The sequence below is a fragment of the Schistocerca americana genome, chromosome 1 (assembly GCF_021461395.2).
Source record: "Schistocerca americana isolate TAMUIC-IGC-003095 chromosome 1, iqSchAmer2.1, whole genome shotgun sequence".
NCBI classification, from domain to species: Eukaryota; Metazoa; Arthropoda; class Insecta; order Orthoptera; family Acrididae; genus Schistocerca; species Schistocerca americana.
Genome location: NC_060119.1, coordinates 385,181,048 through 385,199,011, shown reverse-complemented (window position 1 = coordinate 385,199,011; position 17,964 = coordinate 385,181,048). Strand labels below are relative to the sequence as shown.

The window sequence follows — 17,964 nt, the reverse complement described above, 5'->3', positions numbered from 1 at the left end:
ATACGGCATTGAATACGGATGCATTTTCTTCCTCTTTATGGCGTTTCTCGTGGTCAGAGAAAACCACACTAAACGAAGCCTGACGCACTGCCGTTGCCGCCTTCTTGTGAAATGATTTGTTTTCCAACTTGTTAGGTAAACACGAGCGTGCTTTCACTTAACAAGGTTCTACTGCCCATTTTATATGATTCTGCATACAACTGTCGTCGCGCAGTACGACTGCATACTAGGTAAGAAGAGCAAGAAGTTACAATGCAAGTAACGCGTATAGTACCTAGCAATTTTGCTGCAGAGTACCACTGACATCGTAAATACACCAAGATGTGATGTAACTACGGCTGTGCGTGCCGGCCGGATATTGGGTGTTGGCAGCGGCCTTGCGCGGTTTGTATGTTGGCAGTCGTAGCGCTGCCGTAGCCGGTGTGTACATTATGCTGCTGCGAATGTTTTACGTATAACATCGTGGGAACTTTGAATGAGAGGTTGAAGAGGGGCTTGTTCTCTCAGTAGGAAGCAATTTTATGTACCCGAAACTTGTAATAAGCGGAGATACGTCAGTAAAATTTGTATTTGCTTGTTTGTATAATTGAAACTTGAAAAAGTACGAAAAGCTGTAACACCATCACGATGACTGTACTTTATGGTAAGCAAACAGCAGTGAGAAAGAAGCCGGGTAATGAGCGGTAAGTGCTCTCACACCATGAGAAGCTGACCTCAAGTGGCAAACAGTTTGTCGCTACTTCAAAAATCATAGGAAGGTGGGTATCGTAAATTTCTTCGCCACTTTGGAGTGTTGATTTTGATTTATTTTATGGAGAAGCTTTCGGAATGATTTGTAGCGTTTTGTAACTCAGCACCAGAATATCTAAGAAAATGAATGGTTTCTTTATACAGAGATCATAATATTAAAGGAACGTGAACGAAAGATTGTTAACAGAACTTTGATTTTGTTGTCATTATTCGTATGATAGCAGGACTGGCCGAAACTTTCGAAGAGGAATAGGCCTAATGCCAGTAATAAGGATTTAAAGCGCGCAGGATATTATTTGTAATTGATGATTGTTGCAAGTATGGGATCAAGCATTGGTTGGGACTCGCACAATAAATATTGAATGTCAGAATCAATGGAAGTTTGATTTTTTTTAAATAATCATTTCCTGTACGCAATTCCCTAGTACAGTGTAAAATTAGACAGTGTTGTAGTCAACAAATCTGTGTTTGAAGATCGCTGCTTATGTGCCTCCATGTGGAAAATATTTTTGTGTGTGCCATGAATTTTGAAGATACACTGGCTGCAATTCTTGTGCTAATTAGATTACCCTTATTATAAGAACGCTAATACTATAGCGTAATTGACAAGTTCTTAGACGAGGCCTCCAACGAATATTATTTTGTTCCCGTTTATTTCAGATTTACTATTATCAGCAAATAGTTTTACTTTGAACTGTGATGGTGGTGGCGAAGATGGGCGTGGTTATGAGAGAAGTGACAAACTGGGGATGAGCTGTCACTGGATGCTTTTGTGAACTGAAACCCTGCTGTTGTTTGATTTTGAAATCGGGTGGAAAAGCTGCCTATAAAGACTCACTGTAGCAATTTTACTGAACAAAGTGAAATTCCACCGTTTAGGAGATTGTATTGGCGTTATAGAACTGATATCTTTCATTCTGATACACAAATGGTATCTTCTCAAGCAGTTGCAGAAAAATCTGTATTCATTGTTGTAACAACTCTTATTCAAGCTCTACCCATGTCATACCAGTACAGACAAACGTGAATTGACCACCACCACCACCAATTATGGTGTTGAATAGCCAGTTAACACTTCTTATTAACAGTGTTGTTTTCCATCTTTTCTGTCGCTCCATAAGCATTCAAACCCTTCAGTTATGCAAATGTGGTCCATTTGAATGTAATGAAATATGTGCAGTAAACATTATGTATCACAAAATTTGATCTGCCATCCCCTAAAAAAAAAAAAAAAATTACTGATTTACAGGAAAACAACTGCAACTTTCTGACATTATGCCGAAATTAATAGAAAAAAGTGCAACTTCTTCTGCAGGAGTAATTTTTTGCAGCTAATACTGTTTACTCATGTTTCATTGCTTTGTACCATCCTATTAACTTCAGTTACAGGTTTCTAAAATGTAATAGTTGTGCCTGCAGTTCTGTTTATCTTGTAAGTAGTAAATATGAGAATTGTTTATTTGAATATCCTTTCTTTAAAAGCTCATATTTTGTAATTCTTATTTTACAGGTCCAGACAGTTCCAAATAAGTTCTATAATGGATACAACATGCAGAACATTAACTGCATTTAAAGACATTTTGGAGGAACGGAGGAAGGGAAGTGATTTTATGTTCATGTCAAAAAAATTTAATCCCTTAGTAGCCTATCAACACAAATGCAAAACAAGCCCGCAGAAGATTAAGGATGATGTCCTACGTACTGCTCAAGTACAGCAAGTCATAGATGAAGTAAGTGTATAAAAAAAAAATCATTGGTTTGAAAGTGTGCGTTGAGGATTATTAAAAGAAATTGTGTCAGCACGGTGGCTGGGAGATATCCACAGCAAGGTGTGATGAGTGAAGTATTGGGAGGCAGGTGAATTGAAGACAAGTTTGCCGTCAGCTGTAGTGAAATGCAGACTCTAGTGGTAACAACTGAGGAGGTAGTGTATGTATTATATAGCAACAAGAAAAACAGTAGTTCATTGTTATGACAGGAGAGAATTGGGGTTGGAAACAAGAAGTTAAAAACTTCTGAGGGCATTGGAGGAAAAAGTGGTAAAGGTGTTGAGAAGGACTGGCAGGGAAAGGAGAATAGTAGAGTCTTAGATCAGGAGAAGTCAGGGACATTCTCATAAATTCAGGCTAACTGGTGACAGGGTGGGGTTTGTGATCCAAATAGCATAAGTTTCAAGAAAGAAAGACACCATCAAAAGGCAAGGTAAAATGAGATACAAAGAGAACACCTGCTCAATACACATGACTTGTTTCAACTTTGTATTTCATTGCAGTTTCTGGAGCCATTTACATATTTCATAAATATATTTCCGTGTTAATGGATTATGGGGTTTGTCTACATTCGGGCTAAGTTGTTAACTACAAATCCAAATGTCTGGACCTCATGCAGTGTGATGTGTATTTCATTTAAATTGTAGGACCTCCTAGAACTGGCTGGCAGTACCAGTTTTCAGTTTGGAGAAAGGCAATGGAACTGAAACTTTCAATAGGGACTTTGGTTTGGGAATATAGAAAATCTAGGATGGAATAACAATAATATGAAAAGCATCACAAACAATTTGGAAAGGATAGATTGCTACTCACCACATAAAAATGTTTTTTGGTCACAGACAAGCTCAATGAAAGAGAATGCTAGATGTATTCAGCTATTGGACTAAGACGTTCATCAGACTTACACGTACGAGCTTTCTGCATCTGATGGAGGACATAGTCCGATAGCTGAGTATGTTTAGCATTCTTTTTCATTGTGTCAGTCTGTGACTCAATGCCTCCTATATATAGTGAGTAGCAATATATACTGTCCATATTGTTGTTATTCCTTCCTTGATTTTCCTTTGTTAAACCTTTTGATGTTGTTGTTATAGCTTTAGTTTAGACGTTACTAATAATATCCTTTATGTGTGGCAGTGACGTACAGTCTTTAATATCATTGTCTCTCCTGTTCACTGGTATGTATCTGTTGTCTTTTATGCGATTCTTGTTTTTCTTGTGTTTGTTAATTTTGTGTTCTGTATATAATTTCTGAGAATTCTATGAAATTATGCAAAATGAATCAGTCAGTTAAACTATTTGTAATTGTCACATGTTGTGATGAATTGCTGTGTAGGCCTGTCATCTTCACAGTTTGATATGAAAGCTAGTTTGGTAGACAAATTCCTACAGAACCTAAAACTTATCATTTTATTATTATTATTATTGTTATTATTATTATTATTATTATTATTATTAAATACCTATTCAGATAAATATGTTCTTATTGGATACCCTCATATGGCTCATTCAACTCACCCTGCCTATATATCCTTTCATAGCAAATCTGTAAACATAAATGGAAGAGAGACTAACTTTCCAGATATTTTCTGTAGTTGAAGATTTTCACTATAATTACGTGGTGTTCCAGGAGAAAACAGATAAATGTTAAAAGAGAGAGCATGAGTTAGTCTGATGGAAAATCAGTAAAATGATTCCCAGGATGCTATGTTTGGAAAGAGTATGGTGCTGTTGATATTAAATGAAAAGATAATTGCTTGTTGTCTTTCATTGTAATTTTCAATGAACAAGTCTTGTTAAAAATATTCCTTAGCACTTGGAGAGTCTTGGTAACAATGAACAAAACCAATTCATCCTTTGTTTACACTTTTCATCCATACCCTTCAGTCCTTAAATAAACCCATGATAATATAATAGATAAATGTTGAATGATTTTTGTGGCTGATCGACAATACTGCTGTGACTGATCTAACAAAAGACCTAAGTAGGTTTAATTAAGGCACTGTGCCATTAGCTGTGATAAATATGCAGGGTTTCTTCCTCTCGTGTTGCCTAATAAATCCCTCGTATATTCAAGCAAGTTGCAAATAACATGTTCAGATAGTAATTATCTGCAATAACAGAACAAACTAGTGGCCTATCATTGCTACATTATCACTAGTTAACTTAGAAATGACGCAAAAATGGTCTTTTCACAGTAGTTTTACGATGTCGACCAAATATATGCAAGACTGTGACTTTTATAGATTCTTTCCTGAATAAACTTTGAGTCGGCAGTTAACACTTTGTGAAACCAGACAGACCATCAGTAGCACTTACACACAAATTTCTTGTCACCTGGCACTCTTTCTTTTCTCAAAATGCTACTTGTTGGTGGTGGTAGGATTGTAAGCCCCCACTCATGTATTATGCACCTCATGCATATGAGATTTTCAGTCGCACTAAAATTCTTCTTCAGATAGTTAGTGAGAAATGTTGCACTCCATGAAGAATGTTTTCTACTCGGTAAGAAGGTCAACAAATGCAATTTATTATGCAACAAGGTCACTGGGAAGAGAGAACATTCACATGGTGACAAATCCCGTGGAAATATTGTTCTCAGGAAAAGGGGGGGGGGGGAGGGGGGTGACAATATTAGTCATTCAGGGAATTGTTGCTGATATTGTGAAACAGAAGCCCTCACATTTCCATTGCAATGGTCATTGCCATGCACACATTGGCAAAACCTGCATATAAATATTGCATCACAGCATGGAGTGCAGACTACCTTTAAGTATTTGCTACAGACTTTCAAACTTGGTGATGTAGGAGTGGAAAACCACCTCTCTTTGTCCTTTCCTGTAAATAATGTACTCTTATGTATGCAAGTGATGTGCATGTTGAGATGATCACTGTGAGAGATATTGTGAGCTAAATAGCTGTGTCCTGGAACCTGTTGAGAATCTTTGTTGATTTCGTGTTTTCCCTTCAGATTGGTACATAGTGTTGTGTTTTTGGTAAGCAATTATCTTTCCTTATACCAGTGTTTATTTTTCAGCCAGCATTTTTTGTTATCTAACATTAGTTCTCATACATTCCTCACAAACGTAAGGAAAGTTTGTCAGATATGTTTCTTATATTGCTACTCCATGAATGGAATCCCATTGTATTCAAGAAATGAGTAGTTTTTTGTTCCAAGAGAATGGAAAGAAGTTTGCTTCTACTTTCTCAGGTGCAAAGTGGTAGGTATATTTGTACACTCAAAAAATTTGTATTGTTGTCTACATATGAGGGGCAGATGGTGTACACCAGAAATGTCATTTTAGATGAATGGTGAGAAGAAAAGCCTCATTAAAAAAGATAAATTTTTTATGTTGTCCAGGTTGCAAATGAACAGAGTACAACCAAAGAGGAAGTGTATAAGACTGTCAACAACATCCTAAATGAAATTGGCTATGACAAGAGTATGCCTGTCATTCGTTGGCTTGGTGTGCTGCTGCTGAGAATTCTAAAACAGAGTTATTCTGCATTGCTCGTGAATGAAAGCAGTATAGAGAAAGTAATTACAACACATGATTTTCTTGTGGTTCCTATATGTCCATTTGTGTTATTACATATTGTACGTTATTTGCAATTTCAGTACTGAAATTAATTTTTGTGTTTAAAAGGTGAAGTCTGTGATGGGAAAGAATCCAGTTATTTTTGCTCCCAGTCATCGCAGCTATGCTGATTTTATTTTGATGTCATATCTGTGCTTTCACTATGACATAGATATCCCAGTAATAGCAGCAGGAATGGGTAAGTGATTTTACATCCTCAGTTACCTAATATTGGAAGAAAACCTGTAACTTTTAAAAGATTCTTGTATGTGTGCTTTTGAAATGTACTTGGAATTTACCTTTATTTTATATTTATTGACTTCACAAATTTGCTACTATGTTTTTGAAATCTTTTTTTATTGTTCTTACTCATAGTGGGGCTCAGTGGCTTAGTGGTAAAGTGCTAGACTACAGATCAGAAGGTCCTGTGTTTCATCCCCTGTCAATCCTGGGATTTTTCTCTGTCACTTACTGTTTTTTTTCAGTGGAAAAGATATAGAATTGCAGCATGGTTTTGGAACCTTTGTTAAACAGAGCATCTCTGTCTGGCTGGGCAAAGTCAATTTGAAGATTGGAGGAAGGCAATAGCACACTACCTCCAATACTAGGAACATGCATAGTAAAGTACTGCAGTGTTCAAACTGGCTTTCTGGTTGAAATTTCCTGGCACATTAAAACTGTGTGCCACACCAAGACTCAAACTCAGGACCTTTACCTTTCGAGGGGAAGTCTTGCAAGTTTAACAGGAAAACTTCTATGAAGTTTTGTAGGTAGGAGATCAAGTACTGGCGGAAGTAAAGCTGTGAGGACATGTCGTGAGTCGTGCTTGGGTAGCTCAGTCAGTAGAACACTTGTATGGGGAAAACAAAGATCCTCAGTTCAAGTTTCAGTCCACACACAGTTTTAATCTGCCAGGAAGTTTCATATCAGTGCACACTCCGCTGCAGAGTGGAAATGTCATTACGCAAACTTTCAGGTTGATGAGCACTTCTTAGTATTAACTGAGAAAGATTGTTACAAGACTAAACATGTTGTTGTGGATTGAGGCAGTTTCTGTTTGATGAATTCAGTTTTTTTAAACACATTGTGCAGTGTAAAAGATAACTATAATCTCAAACTAACTTTGACAAAATGATAACAGTACACTACCTTGACAAACAAAACAAAGACTTCTAAAGAACTGTTTGTTCTGACTTATTAGTGTGTGCCTGTTATTTGATCTTTGGATGTGTCCTTGCACTGTGACAAGTTGTATATTCGCCAGAAAGAAATGAAGAATAATAATATCAGATGCAGTCAATTTATTTTCTTTTGGAGACTTGAAAGGTCTGGTGCTGGATCCATATCCTGTTGTTTGTAAATAACTTACCTTTAAATATTGATGTGCATTAAATCTCTCTCTCTCTCTCTCTCTCTCTCTCTCTCTCTCTCACACACACACACACACACACACACACACACACAGGTGACTTTCTCTTAGTTTGAAATTAAGACTTGAAAAATTCCAAACAGCATACTAAATAATGTAGAAGACCGTACAACATGGTTTCATACAGAAATGTAACAGAGACTCAAACTGAACAATTTAAATTTAAACCATACTGTAATAAATGAAAAATATGTTAATAAGCGAATTATATAAACCTAAATTTAAATTGCAAGTCGCATACAGATTTGTAGAATGCCTAGTAGTGGAGTGGAGTTGACTTGACATTGGAATAAGACCATGGCCTTTCCAATACTAAGACAAAGGCCAGTATCAATTACACATTATTAAATGGTTTCGGTATGGTTTGTAGGGTTTTGCATAACATTATCATACATATTACGAGGCATGTTTTTTAAGTAATTACCATTTTGTCACACTGCGGCCGCAGCGCTGCGGTCGGCGTTCTGCGCATGCGCACTGGGTACCTACAACTGTTGTCTACGCACTGATGCCATTACAGTCAATTCTTCCTTGTTTATGTTGTGTACTGAGTGTTTAAGATGCCTCCGATAATCGTGTGTCCCGCTGACTGTGAAGTACGGGCTGTTATAAGATGTCTTAGTGCTAAAGGCCTAAAAGCGATCATATTCATCGTGAGATCTGTGCAGTTTATGGAGAAAACATTGAGTAATGGAATGGTAAAAAGTGGGTGAGAGCATTTAAAGATGGCCGCACAAATGTGCATGATGAACAACGTAGTGGGCGTCCTTTGTTTGTTAATGAAAGTTTGGTACAGGAAGTGGACAATAAGGTGAGAGAAAACAGACACTTTACGATTTCGCCCTTGCGGGAAGACTTTCCTAATGTTTGTCGTAGTGTTTTGTTTGACATTGTGACCAATCACTTGAATTACTGAAAATTGTGTGCACGTTGGGTACCGAAAATGTTGATGGATGTGCACAAAACCAAACATTTAGACAGTGGATTGACTTTCCTTGAGCGGTACCACGACGACGGTGATGATTTCTTAAGCCAAATTGTTACGGGCGATGAAACATGGGTGACCTACATCACACCAGAATCAAAGCAACAGTCCATGGAATTGTGGCATTCAGATTCGCCCAGAAAAGTGAAGTTTAAGCAAACAATTTCTGACCGGAAAAACGTGCGCAGTTTTTTGGGACAGAAAAGGAGTATTGCTTGTGGAATTTCTGCTTCGTAATGAGACAATCAGTGCAGCAGCTTACTGTAGGACATTGTACAATCTGCGCTGTTCAATTCAGAACAAAAGATGTGGCAAGTTGAGCAAGGGCATCATTTTGGTGCAAGACAATGCCCGTTCGCATGTGTGGTGAATCAGACCAAAGATCTCGTCACATCTTTTCGATGGGAAACTGTAGATCATACTCTGTACAGCCCCGATCTTGTGCCCAGTGACTACCATCTGTTCCTGCACTTGAAGAAACACCTGGGCGGCCAGCGTCTTGAAGACGATGACAAAGTCAAAACAGTGGTGATGCAGTAGTTAACAAGTCAGGCGGCAGACTTCTATGAGGAGGGTATTCAAAAACTGGTACAATGTTATGACAATTGCCTCAATATTGATGCAAATTATGTAGAAAAGTGGATTAAGGTACAGGCTTTCTTGTAAAAATAAAATTATTGAGATATCTTAGCATATCTTTCTTTTTTTTAATTTCAAAATGGTACTCACTTAAAAAACACACCTCGTATTTCTCAAGTCAACATTCCTTTTTCTCAACTTACACTAATTGTACAGGGATGATTGAGGTATGGTCACAAATGTTTGTTAACTGACTTTTGACATTGTGTACTGATTGTGCACTAAGGCTTGCTATTTGTGTAAAATTTTAACAAAAGAGAGACTTTTAACTATCAGGAGATGAAAGTGCATCATGGATGCCCAGCTTTGTATCTATATTTTATAAAGCTATCTTCTTAATTCCAAATAAGAGACTCCCTTTTCACATACTATTGTTACAAATACCACTTTATTAGCCTTAAAGTACTTACTAACTGTATAATTTGTACATAGCAATGTCGTAGAAAGTTTCTGTGATTACTGTGTTAGTCCATTATTTCTACCCCTATCCCTTAAAGAAAATGAAAAACAAAAAGTATGTGAAGGTTACATATTATGACAAAAGTCATAATGCTCTGTAAAGAATTTTGTTCAAATTTATATGAATGGATGTACAAGGATGTATCATAAATTCATGATTGTTATTTCACACTGTTCTGTTAATTTTTAAAGATGTTTTCTCTTCATTCCCACAATTACCCTTATCCTGACTGGACCTATTCCAGATATTCTACTGAAGTTTTGGATGGGTTCCCTTGTCATTTAATTGTTGGAGCTCAATAATTATAGATGTTATTGTCTTGGATTGGTGTATATTCTGCCAGTGTTAAATAATCTATATCGGTCTGTATTCTGTTTCAGCACCACTTGGACTGCAGTGATTCATTGATTAGTAGTGAGATTGAGTATGTGTCATTTGTTTTTAATTTATTCCAAGAGGTACTTCCTCAAACTGATCAGATAGTGCATTATTGTTGGCAAAACAGCCTACATGAATGCAGGGTTCCCTTTTTTTTAGGTAAACAAAAACAAAATTATTGAAGAAATTAATCAAAGTTAACAAAAAATTTTACAGACCTTGTGAAGACAGTTCAGAAGGCAATTCATTGGGGTCAACCACCTAGGAAATGGAACATAGATGGTGGAACGCTGTTTCTGATCAGGCCACTGAATATTGACTCCAGGCCTGGAAGAAGTTTAGTAGCAGCAGAACAGCAGAGACATGGTGGGGTTTCTCAAATTGCAGAAACAGTCCTTGAAAAATGTTACAAGAGTGAAAAGGACACATGACAAAAGAAGACTAAATGAATTTTCAGGGAATATATAAAGGGTTATCAGCCTTCAAATATGTTTCAAAAGAACAGATGGATCTCTTTAAACAAATACTAAAGAATACTGCAAAATTCTTAAAAAAAACTATTCCGATAAATTCCTGAGGAAAAATTACACTTCATGAAAATGGTACCAGACCCAGGTTCAAAACCACCTGCAATAACACAGGTAAATGAGATAATAAAACAACTAAAAACCGACAGAGCCCCAGGAGAAGACAGCATTATCTCTGAGATTTGGAAATTCAGAGACCAAAACATCACAAAGGAACTCCATAAAATTTTCACAGAAATATGGAATACAGAGAAAATCCACAGGAATGGAAATGTATGTTGATTCACCTGCTTCACAGAAAGGTGTGACTAGACAGACTCTAATAACTAAAGAGGTAACCTACGAAATTCTTTCCAAGACATTAGTCAACATACCAGTACCACAAGCTAACACAAAGACAAGCGAATATCAAGGAGACTTCAGGAAAGGAAGGCCCTGTATTGAACAGATTTGGAACCTGTGAATGCTCCTGAAGGTCGGACAACACCACTGTAGTCACATCTGTGGACTTGAAGAACACTCAGACAACAGACTTGTACAGACACCATATCCAAAATAAAATTTATGGGAGAGATCTCAGACCCATTTGAGATATGTGCAGGGGTCCGACAAGAAAATGGTCTCTCACCACTTTTATTGAACATCAGCTTGGACAAATTTATCAAACAGTGGAAAGAAAAAGTAAAAGGAATCCAGTTAGGAAGAACATGTGCAAACAAGATCATCATAAAATGTGTGATATTTGCAGATGACCTGGCAGTATGCAACAACAAAAAGACAAGAATTACTGGAATATGTACTTGAAGTCTGTGCCAAAAATAGGTCTACAGATACCACACGAAAAAACACAATACACGGAAAGAAAGAACAACTACCACCAAGTCATGTACACAAAATACAGAAAGGTCAACAGAGTGGAAAAATTAAAATATCTTGGATAATAAATACAAATAAGAGGATCAAACAAGGCATCCAATGTAGAAATAACAGAAAAATTTCAGAAAGCACACAAACTGACGTGGGTACATTACAGTAAAAAGAAAGAAAAGATATTTTGAGACAGGTCAAACTAGGTGCTACAATGCACGTGGGTACACTACAGTAAAAAGAAAGAAAAGATATTTTGAGACAGGTCAAACTAGGTGCTACAATGCAGTTGTTCTACCAGAAGCACTCTATGCGTCAGAAATGACCACATTGCAGAGACAAAAAACACCTCGGAAAAATTTCTGGAGCTATACTTAGAGGTGGCATACGGATGAAGAGACCAACCAAAGAATTATATGAATGTGGAGACAGACTGAGACATGATCAGGAAATGTCGACTAGAAGTAGAAGAGTTAATACAAGCAGGTATCAGTACTGAAATGATAAATGAAAGTACAGAAACAAACATATGAACACGAAATTTGAAGTAAAAGAAAGGAAGAAAAGAGGAAAAATATGGACAAAGCAAAGGAAACAGAAACACAGCCAAAGAGTTAAGAGCCTCTGAAAACAGAAAAAGAAGAAGAAATAAGAAACATTTGATTAATCATGCAACATTCAAATTAATCACTGTCCTCAAAGCAAACATGTTTAATAATTAATAATAATAATAGTAATACACATCATTTTGAGGTTGCTACATATTTAACATTTGTTAAAATGCTTGTGACTCAGCGATAAGCAGCTATACTACAAATCCAAAGGTTTGACCCACAGTCGGTCCTATGAATTTTATCTGCCAGTTATCACTTATTTCAACTTTGACTTTGTTCGTTAATGTGAAAAAAGTCAAGTTGCAACATGATTTGGATTTCACTTGAAGCTGTAGGCCCCCCTGTAACTAGGTGAGTCAGTCAGTTCAGAGGTTGGAGTAAGGCAAGGGCATAGCCACTACATTGTGGCCATGGGTATGGTGTTCAAACCAACTTACAGGTTGATGATAACATTACCTTAAGGACAGTATTATAGTAATTTTTTTCTTCCCATAGTATATTATGTAACATTACAAAAATGGAATATTTACTAACATAAATTTTCTGTTCATTTCAACAGTATTAAGAAAAGGATAAAGTGCTATTCACCATGAAGATGATACATTGTGTTGCAGATAGGCACAACAAAAAGACTGTTACACAGTTAGTTTTTGGCCTAAGTGGCCTAAGCCTTCTTCAACTCTCTCTCTCTCTCTCTCTCTCTCTCTCTCTCTCTCTCTCTCTCTCAACTGTCATCTCCAGCAGCTTAGACCACAAGTCATTTTGGATGAAAACAAAGAACTCCTTCAGTATCTGTCCTTGGGGTTAGCTAACCATGTTCATGGCATATATGCTTTGTTAACTAACAGACAAAGGAATGTGTAAACATGTCCTGCCTGAAGTGGTTGTGGATTATGATTCTTATGAGTTGTCCAGTTTTCACCATTTTAGGGTTCCGTATCTCAGTTGGTAAAAATGTAACCCTTATAGGGTCTCTCTTTTTGTCCGGCCGCCTGTCTGTATGTCTGTCTGTTGAAAACCCATTTTTACAGGAGTGGGTTGATGTATCAAGTTGAAATGTAAGTCACATACTAAGATCTATTGTCCCTTGGCAGCATAAAAAAATTGAAGCTTGTAAGTCAGTGCAATCAAAAGATATGACTATTTTTGTCACATATTGTGATACTTGCAAACTGACTCGTTGAAGCCTATAGCATACTTCCTGTTCACTTAGAATCATGAAATTTGCAAGAAGCAAGGTTTCTCAGTACAAGTAAAGAAAAATCTGAATAGTGTAATCTTGTAGGTATATCAAACGAAAAAAATATTCTGTTTGTTATTTGTTCTCAGACTTAGTCTGCCTGTCTGTGAAGACCCCTTTTTCTCATGAATGTCTCGATGTATTAAGTAAAATTTTATGTTGTCCACTGAGATCTGTGGACCTTTGATGGTGTAGAATATTGAAGTTTCTAAGTCAAAGCAATCATAAGATACAGCCATTTATGTCACATAATTTGATACATTCAAACTCGCTCTTTACAACCTGTAGGGTACTTCCCATTGACCTAGAATCATGAAATGTGTCAAGAAGTAGGGCTTCACAGCACAAGTAATGGAGAAAATCTGAATATTGTGAAGGATGAGCTGTGTGTCATGGAATGCGTGGAACCGTCATTGCACGAGCTCTATTCGCTTGTGGCCAATGTTTATATATGATGTAATTTTTTGTGTTGTTGTTTCCTGTTGCTCGTAGACAACTTTATCAAGTCATAGGCAGTTCCTGTAATCCATATCCATATACTGCAGACCACTGTGAAGTGCACGGGAGGGGTTATTTACCACCATACCACGTATGTATTAGGGATTTTCCCCATTGCATTTGTGTATGGAATGCTGCAAAATGACTCCTTAAAGGCTTCTATGTTGCTGGTAATTAGACTAATTTTGTGTTGGGGGTCTCTACGGGAGAGACAGTTGTGAGGCTGAAGTATATTCCTAGATTTCTCATTTAATATTGATCCTTGACACTTTGTAAGGATACTTTGAAGGATAGTTGGCATCTGTGTTGAAGTGTCTGCCTGTTTGGGTATTTTGTCATTTTTGTCAGTGAAACAAGCCTCTCACCATTTGTTCTTCCCTGAAGTGTATGCGCTCAGTATTACCTGTTAGACTTGTCTGAAACACTTGATCCTCAGGATCCATAGCCTGTCGAGTAATATGATGATCAGTGAAAAATGCTCCTGTTGGAACACAAGGAAGATGGATATGTTCCTCTTCAAAAGACTTTGACAGAAAAGTTGGGAACCAGCTGCCTCATTCCACGTTCCTCACCATAAATTTTGGCATTCACGCCCTTTTAACACAGAACATTCTAAATGCTTTTACCCAGTCTTTCTTTGTAGCTAAACCTTCATACTCGGAACCTCCCTCTCACTGCCACTGTCTGTATATGTTGATCTCACACTGATTTCTCCTTTTCCTCACATTGAGTTAGAGTATACCTCACTGCCATTGTCTCTTCTCTCACTTTCACTGTCTTCTTTTTTCTTTCATTCCTACTGCCACTGTCTCCATGATACTTGGTAGCTCAAAAATTATAGATGCGCCTACTTATTTTTTCCCCTATACTCACATGTTTAAAATTTTAGTGCAAACTGCAGCCATCCCCATACCTACATGTTTGCTGGTCTGGGAAAGTCCAGTCTCTCCAAGCCTATGTATGGTCTCTGCTCATATGTATTTTTCATTTCCACTGTCTACACTATCTTTTTCTCCCACTGCTTCTGTCTCCATCCACCTCTCTTTCTCTTTTACTGCCACTTTGACTACCCCTCCATCACTGCATCCTCTCCTTTTCTTTCCCACTGGCACTGTTTCAATTCTCATACACCGCTACTGTTTCTCTGCTACTCTCTTTCAGCACAAGAAAGTGTGAATATGTTTACACGCGAAAATGTTTGGTAATGAAGATGGAATGAGGATTGAGGCAGCTGGCTCTCCCCCTTTTCCTGTCAGAGTCTTTAAGAGCAGCATATTTATCTTTTTCTGTGCTCCAACACCAGCATTATTCTGCCAGTTTCCTTCTTTTTCCCTTTTACACCAGGATGTGCTGCATATATAAAATTAATTCTGTAGGTCAGTAATGTTTTGACAGTTTATCTACTTTGACACACTTATGTACTTCGACACATATGAACAACAAATAAGTACGCATAATGTAAGGTTAACACAGAATCATATGCTTTATATTTTGGCTGAATAGTTTTCTCATTGATCACAATTCTTTAAAAATGCCCAGCTTATGATTTGTATATTAAGAGTAGAAATGTTATTAGATATATTCTATTGAGTTTGCACTCCACCCAGGTCTGCATAATTTTTGGTAGTCATTTTAAGTTCTTTTCAGAAATGTTAAGAACTTTGTCACTGCAATACTGCTTTGGGCATATTTGTCTAGGTATCAAGTGCCCATTATACAGAGGCAGCATGTCATAAAATTTTATTGCTGGAAAAATTGCTGACTAAAAACACAGTTTGATGACCTCAGAACTCTTGCGATGACCCTAGAACCCTTGCCTTGTGTTCACATGTCACTTAAAATTACATTTATGCCTCGGACCGGATATTACATCCATAAGTATGATAAATTTGAACCCCTGTATCTCGGTGACATTGATGATACTGGAAAAGTTTCAGCGTTCCCCGACAATAACATCTTAAGGACACTTGGTAAAAGTTTTGATGATTTGCTGTGAGTAGAAATCATAGGAGTAGCCATCCCCCCTCCCCCGCCCCCCAAAATTGGTATATTTCACACCCAAATTTATTTTTTTGTGTGGTTTCCTCAGGAACTGCCCGTGGACAGATGGTGCTTTTATAAGCAGCCGAAGGTCCACCATAGACCACACCTAATGCAAAAGAACCAACCAAATTTCTCAATTTGCATAGGCTGGAGGAAGTGTGTAATATGTAAGTCTTGACCCTGTACTGTGGGGTAGCTACGGTATACCCTTTCTTCTGGTAGTTAAGCAAGTGGTCGCTAGGCCGAGGACTATCCAAAAGGCTTGCCCCTTATCTCTGTGATCACTGTAACCTGAGACATGACCCCCTGCAAGACACAATATCGTGCAGTTTTATGGGACATATGGATACTGTGCACTGACTGGTGTTGATAATGTTAAGTGGTTTTTCAAGATGTGCTATCTGTGACTATTACTATCAATTAGAAGTGCTACAGGTACAGATATTAACTTATTCTGCATGAAGCTATTTTAATTTTTGAATATGTGTTAGTGCTGAGATGTCATTTGCCTAGTACAGATAACTTTCTCAGTTGCCTTCGGAACACGGAGAGTGATCAGTAGTTTTCAATTTGTGTTGTGATATTTTTAGATTGAGTGGTAACTACCTCAGAATTATATCATTCACTGCTTAACAAGGCAAAAAACTAGTTGTTCCTAACCATTTTAATATGCTATTAGACAGCTTATGATAGCCTTGCAAGTTCAAGTTTTTTTTTTTTTTTTTTTTTTTTTTTTAGACCTGTGTACATGATAGAAAAGTATTGCAAAGTCAAGGAGGAGTTGTGTGACATAAACGAAAGTTGGTAGGCATATTTCTCCATCTGGGAGATGATCATTCAAATTCCACAAGAGTGGTGAAATTAGTGCCACTATGAGGATTCAAATCAGGCTTGCTTTAAATACATGCTGTAATGGTAGTGAGTGTTTTTCAAGACTGAAAATGGAGAATTGATGTTAGTCATGAATGCCTATAAGGTGACAAAGACGCCAGTATCAACACCTCACTGAGTTTGAACTAGGTCGTGTAATAGGGCTACAAGAAGTTGAATGTTCCTTCTGTTATATTGCAGAAAAACATGGCAGGAACGTAGCTACCGTACATGATTGTTGGCAGTGGTATTCACGAGAATGTATGGTCGCAAGATAACTGGGCTCCGGACGACCACTTGGCATTACCAAGAGGGAAGACCATCTTGTTTGGCATATTGCTCTGGCACATTGCACTGCATCTGCAGAAGCAATTTGAGCAGTAGTTGGCACCACAGTGAGACAATGAACTGTAGTAAATTGGTTACTTCAATGACAGCTCAGAGCCAAGTGCCCTGTAGCTTGTATTCCACTGGCCCCAAACCACCACCATTTGCCACTTCAGTGGTATCAGATGAGTGCTCATTGGAGAGCAGGTTGGAGATCTGTTGTTTTTTCTGTTGAACGCTGATTCTTTCTCAATGCCAGTGATGGCTGTGATTTGGTTAGGAGGAGACCAGTCGAGGGCCTCCAATCAGTCGTGTCTGAAAGCTAGACGCACTGGACCTACATCTGGATTTGTGGTCTGGGGTGCAATTCCTTATGACAGCAAGAGCACTATTATGGTTATCCTATGCACTCTGTCTGCAAATGTGTACGTCATTGTGGTTATTTGACCTGTTGTGCTGCCATGAACAGCATTCCAGGAGGTGTTCTCCACAGGATAATGCTCTCCCACAAACCACTGTTGTAATCGGACTTGCCCTACAGAGACCCTGTATCGACCGACCAAGTGCAACAGACGTGGAACTTCATTCCACAAACTTCCTTCAAATGGAATGCCCTTGTACCTATGCAGTTGATACTGAATGTTGTCATTGTTGTTTTTTCCAATGATGGAAAAATCCTCATTAAAAATGTTCAAACTGATACTGGCATTTTTCAATACACACTTTAAATTTCATGGTAAGGTCACAAAGTCATACGTACTTAGAATCTCTAAAGCTATCTAGAACTTTTTAAACAGCTATGCTAGTTGAATAAGAAGGGCCACAGCAGCTGTTTCAAATAATAAGGACTTGTCAGGTGTTGCAAATTATATTGCATCATCAGGTGTTTATAGTCAGTCCACGAAAACAATCTGTTTACAAGTTAGTAAAAGCACATACCCAAACATTCTCATCAAGGTATTTAAAATTTCTAACTCACAAATGGTCCCC

General features: G+C 37.7%; 1 protein-coding gene across 3 annotated transcripts in view; it reads left to right on the top strand.

Moving 5' to 3' along the window:
* The first annotated feature begins 391 nt into the window (after positions 1 to 391).
* Positions 392 to 17,964, top strand: part of LOC124601276 (dihydroxyacetone phosphate acyltransferase) — a 125,860-nt gene continuing 108,287 nt past the window's right edge. For 2 of the 3 annotated variants that reach the window (XM_047136233.1, XM_047136231.1), the window contains exons 1-4: positions 392 to 758; positions 2,261 to 2,480; positions 5,881 to 6,057; positions 6,167 to 6,296. In XM_047136233.1, the coding sequence (XP_046992189.1) occupies positions 2,289 to 2,480; positions 5,881 to 6,057; positions 6,167 to 6,296 (499 nt within the window). In that variant the 5' untranslated portion in view covers positions 392 to 758; positions 2,261 to 2,288. The remainder of the gene's footprint in view (positions 759 to 2,260; positions 2,481 to 5,880; positions 6,058 to 6,166; positions 6,297 to 17,964) is intronic. The other variant, XM_047136232.1, reaches the window with a different exon arrangement.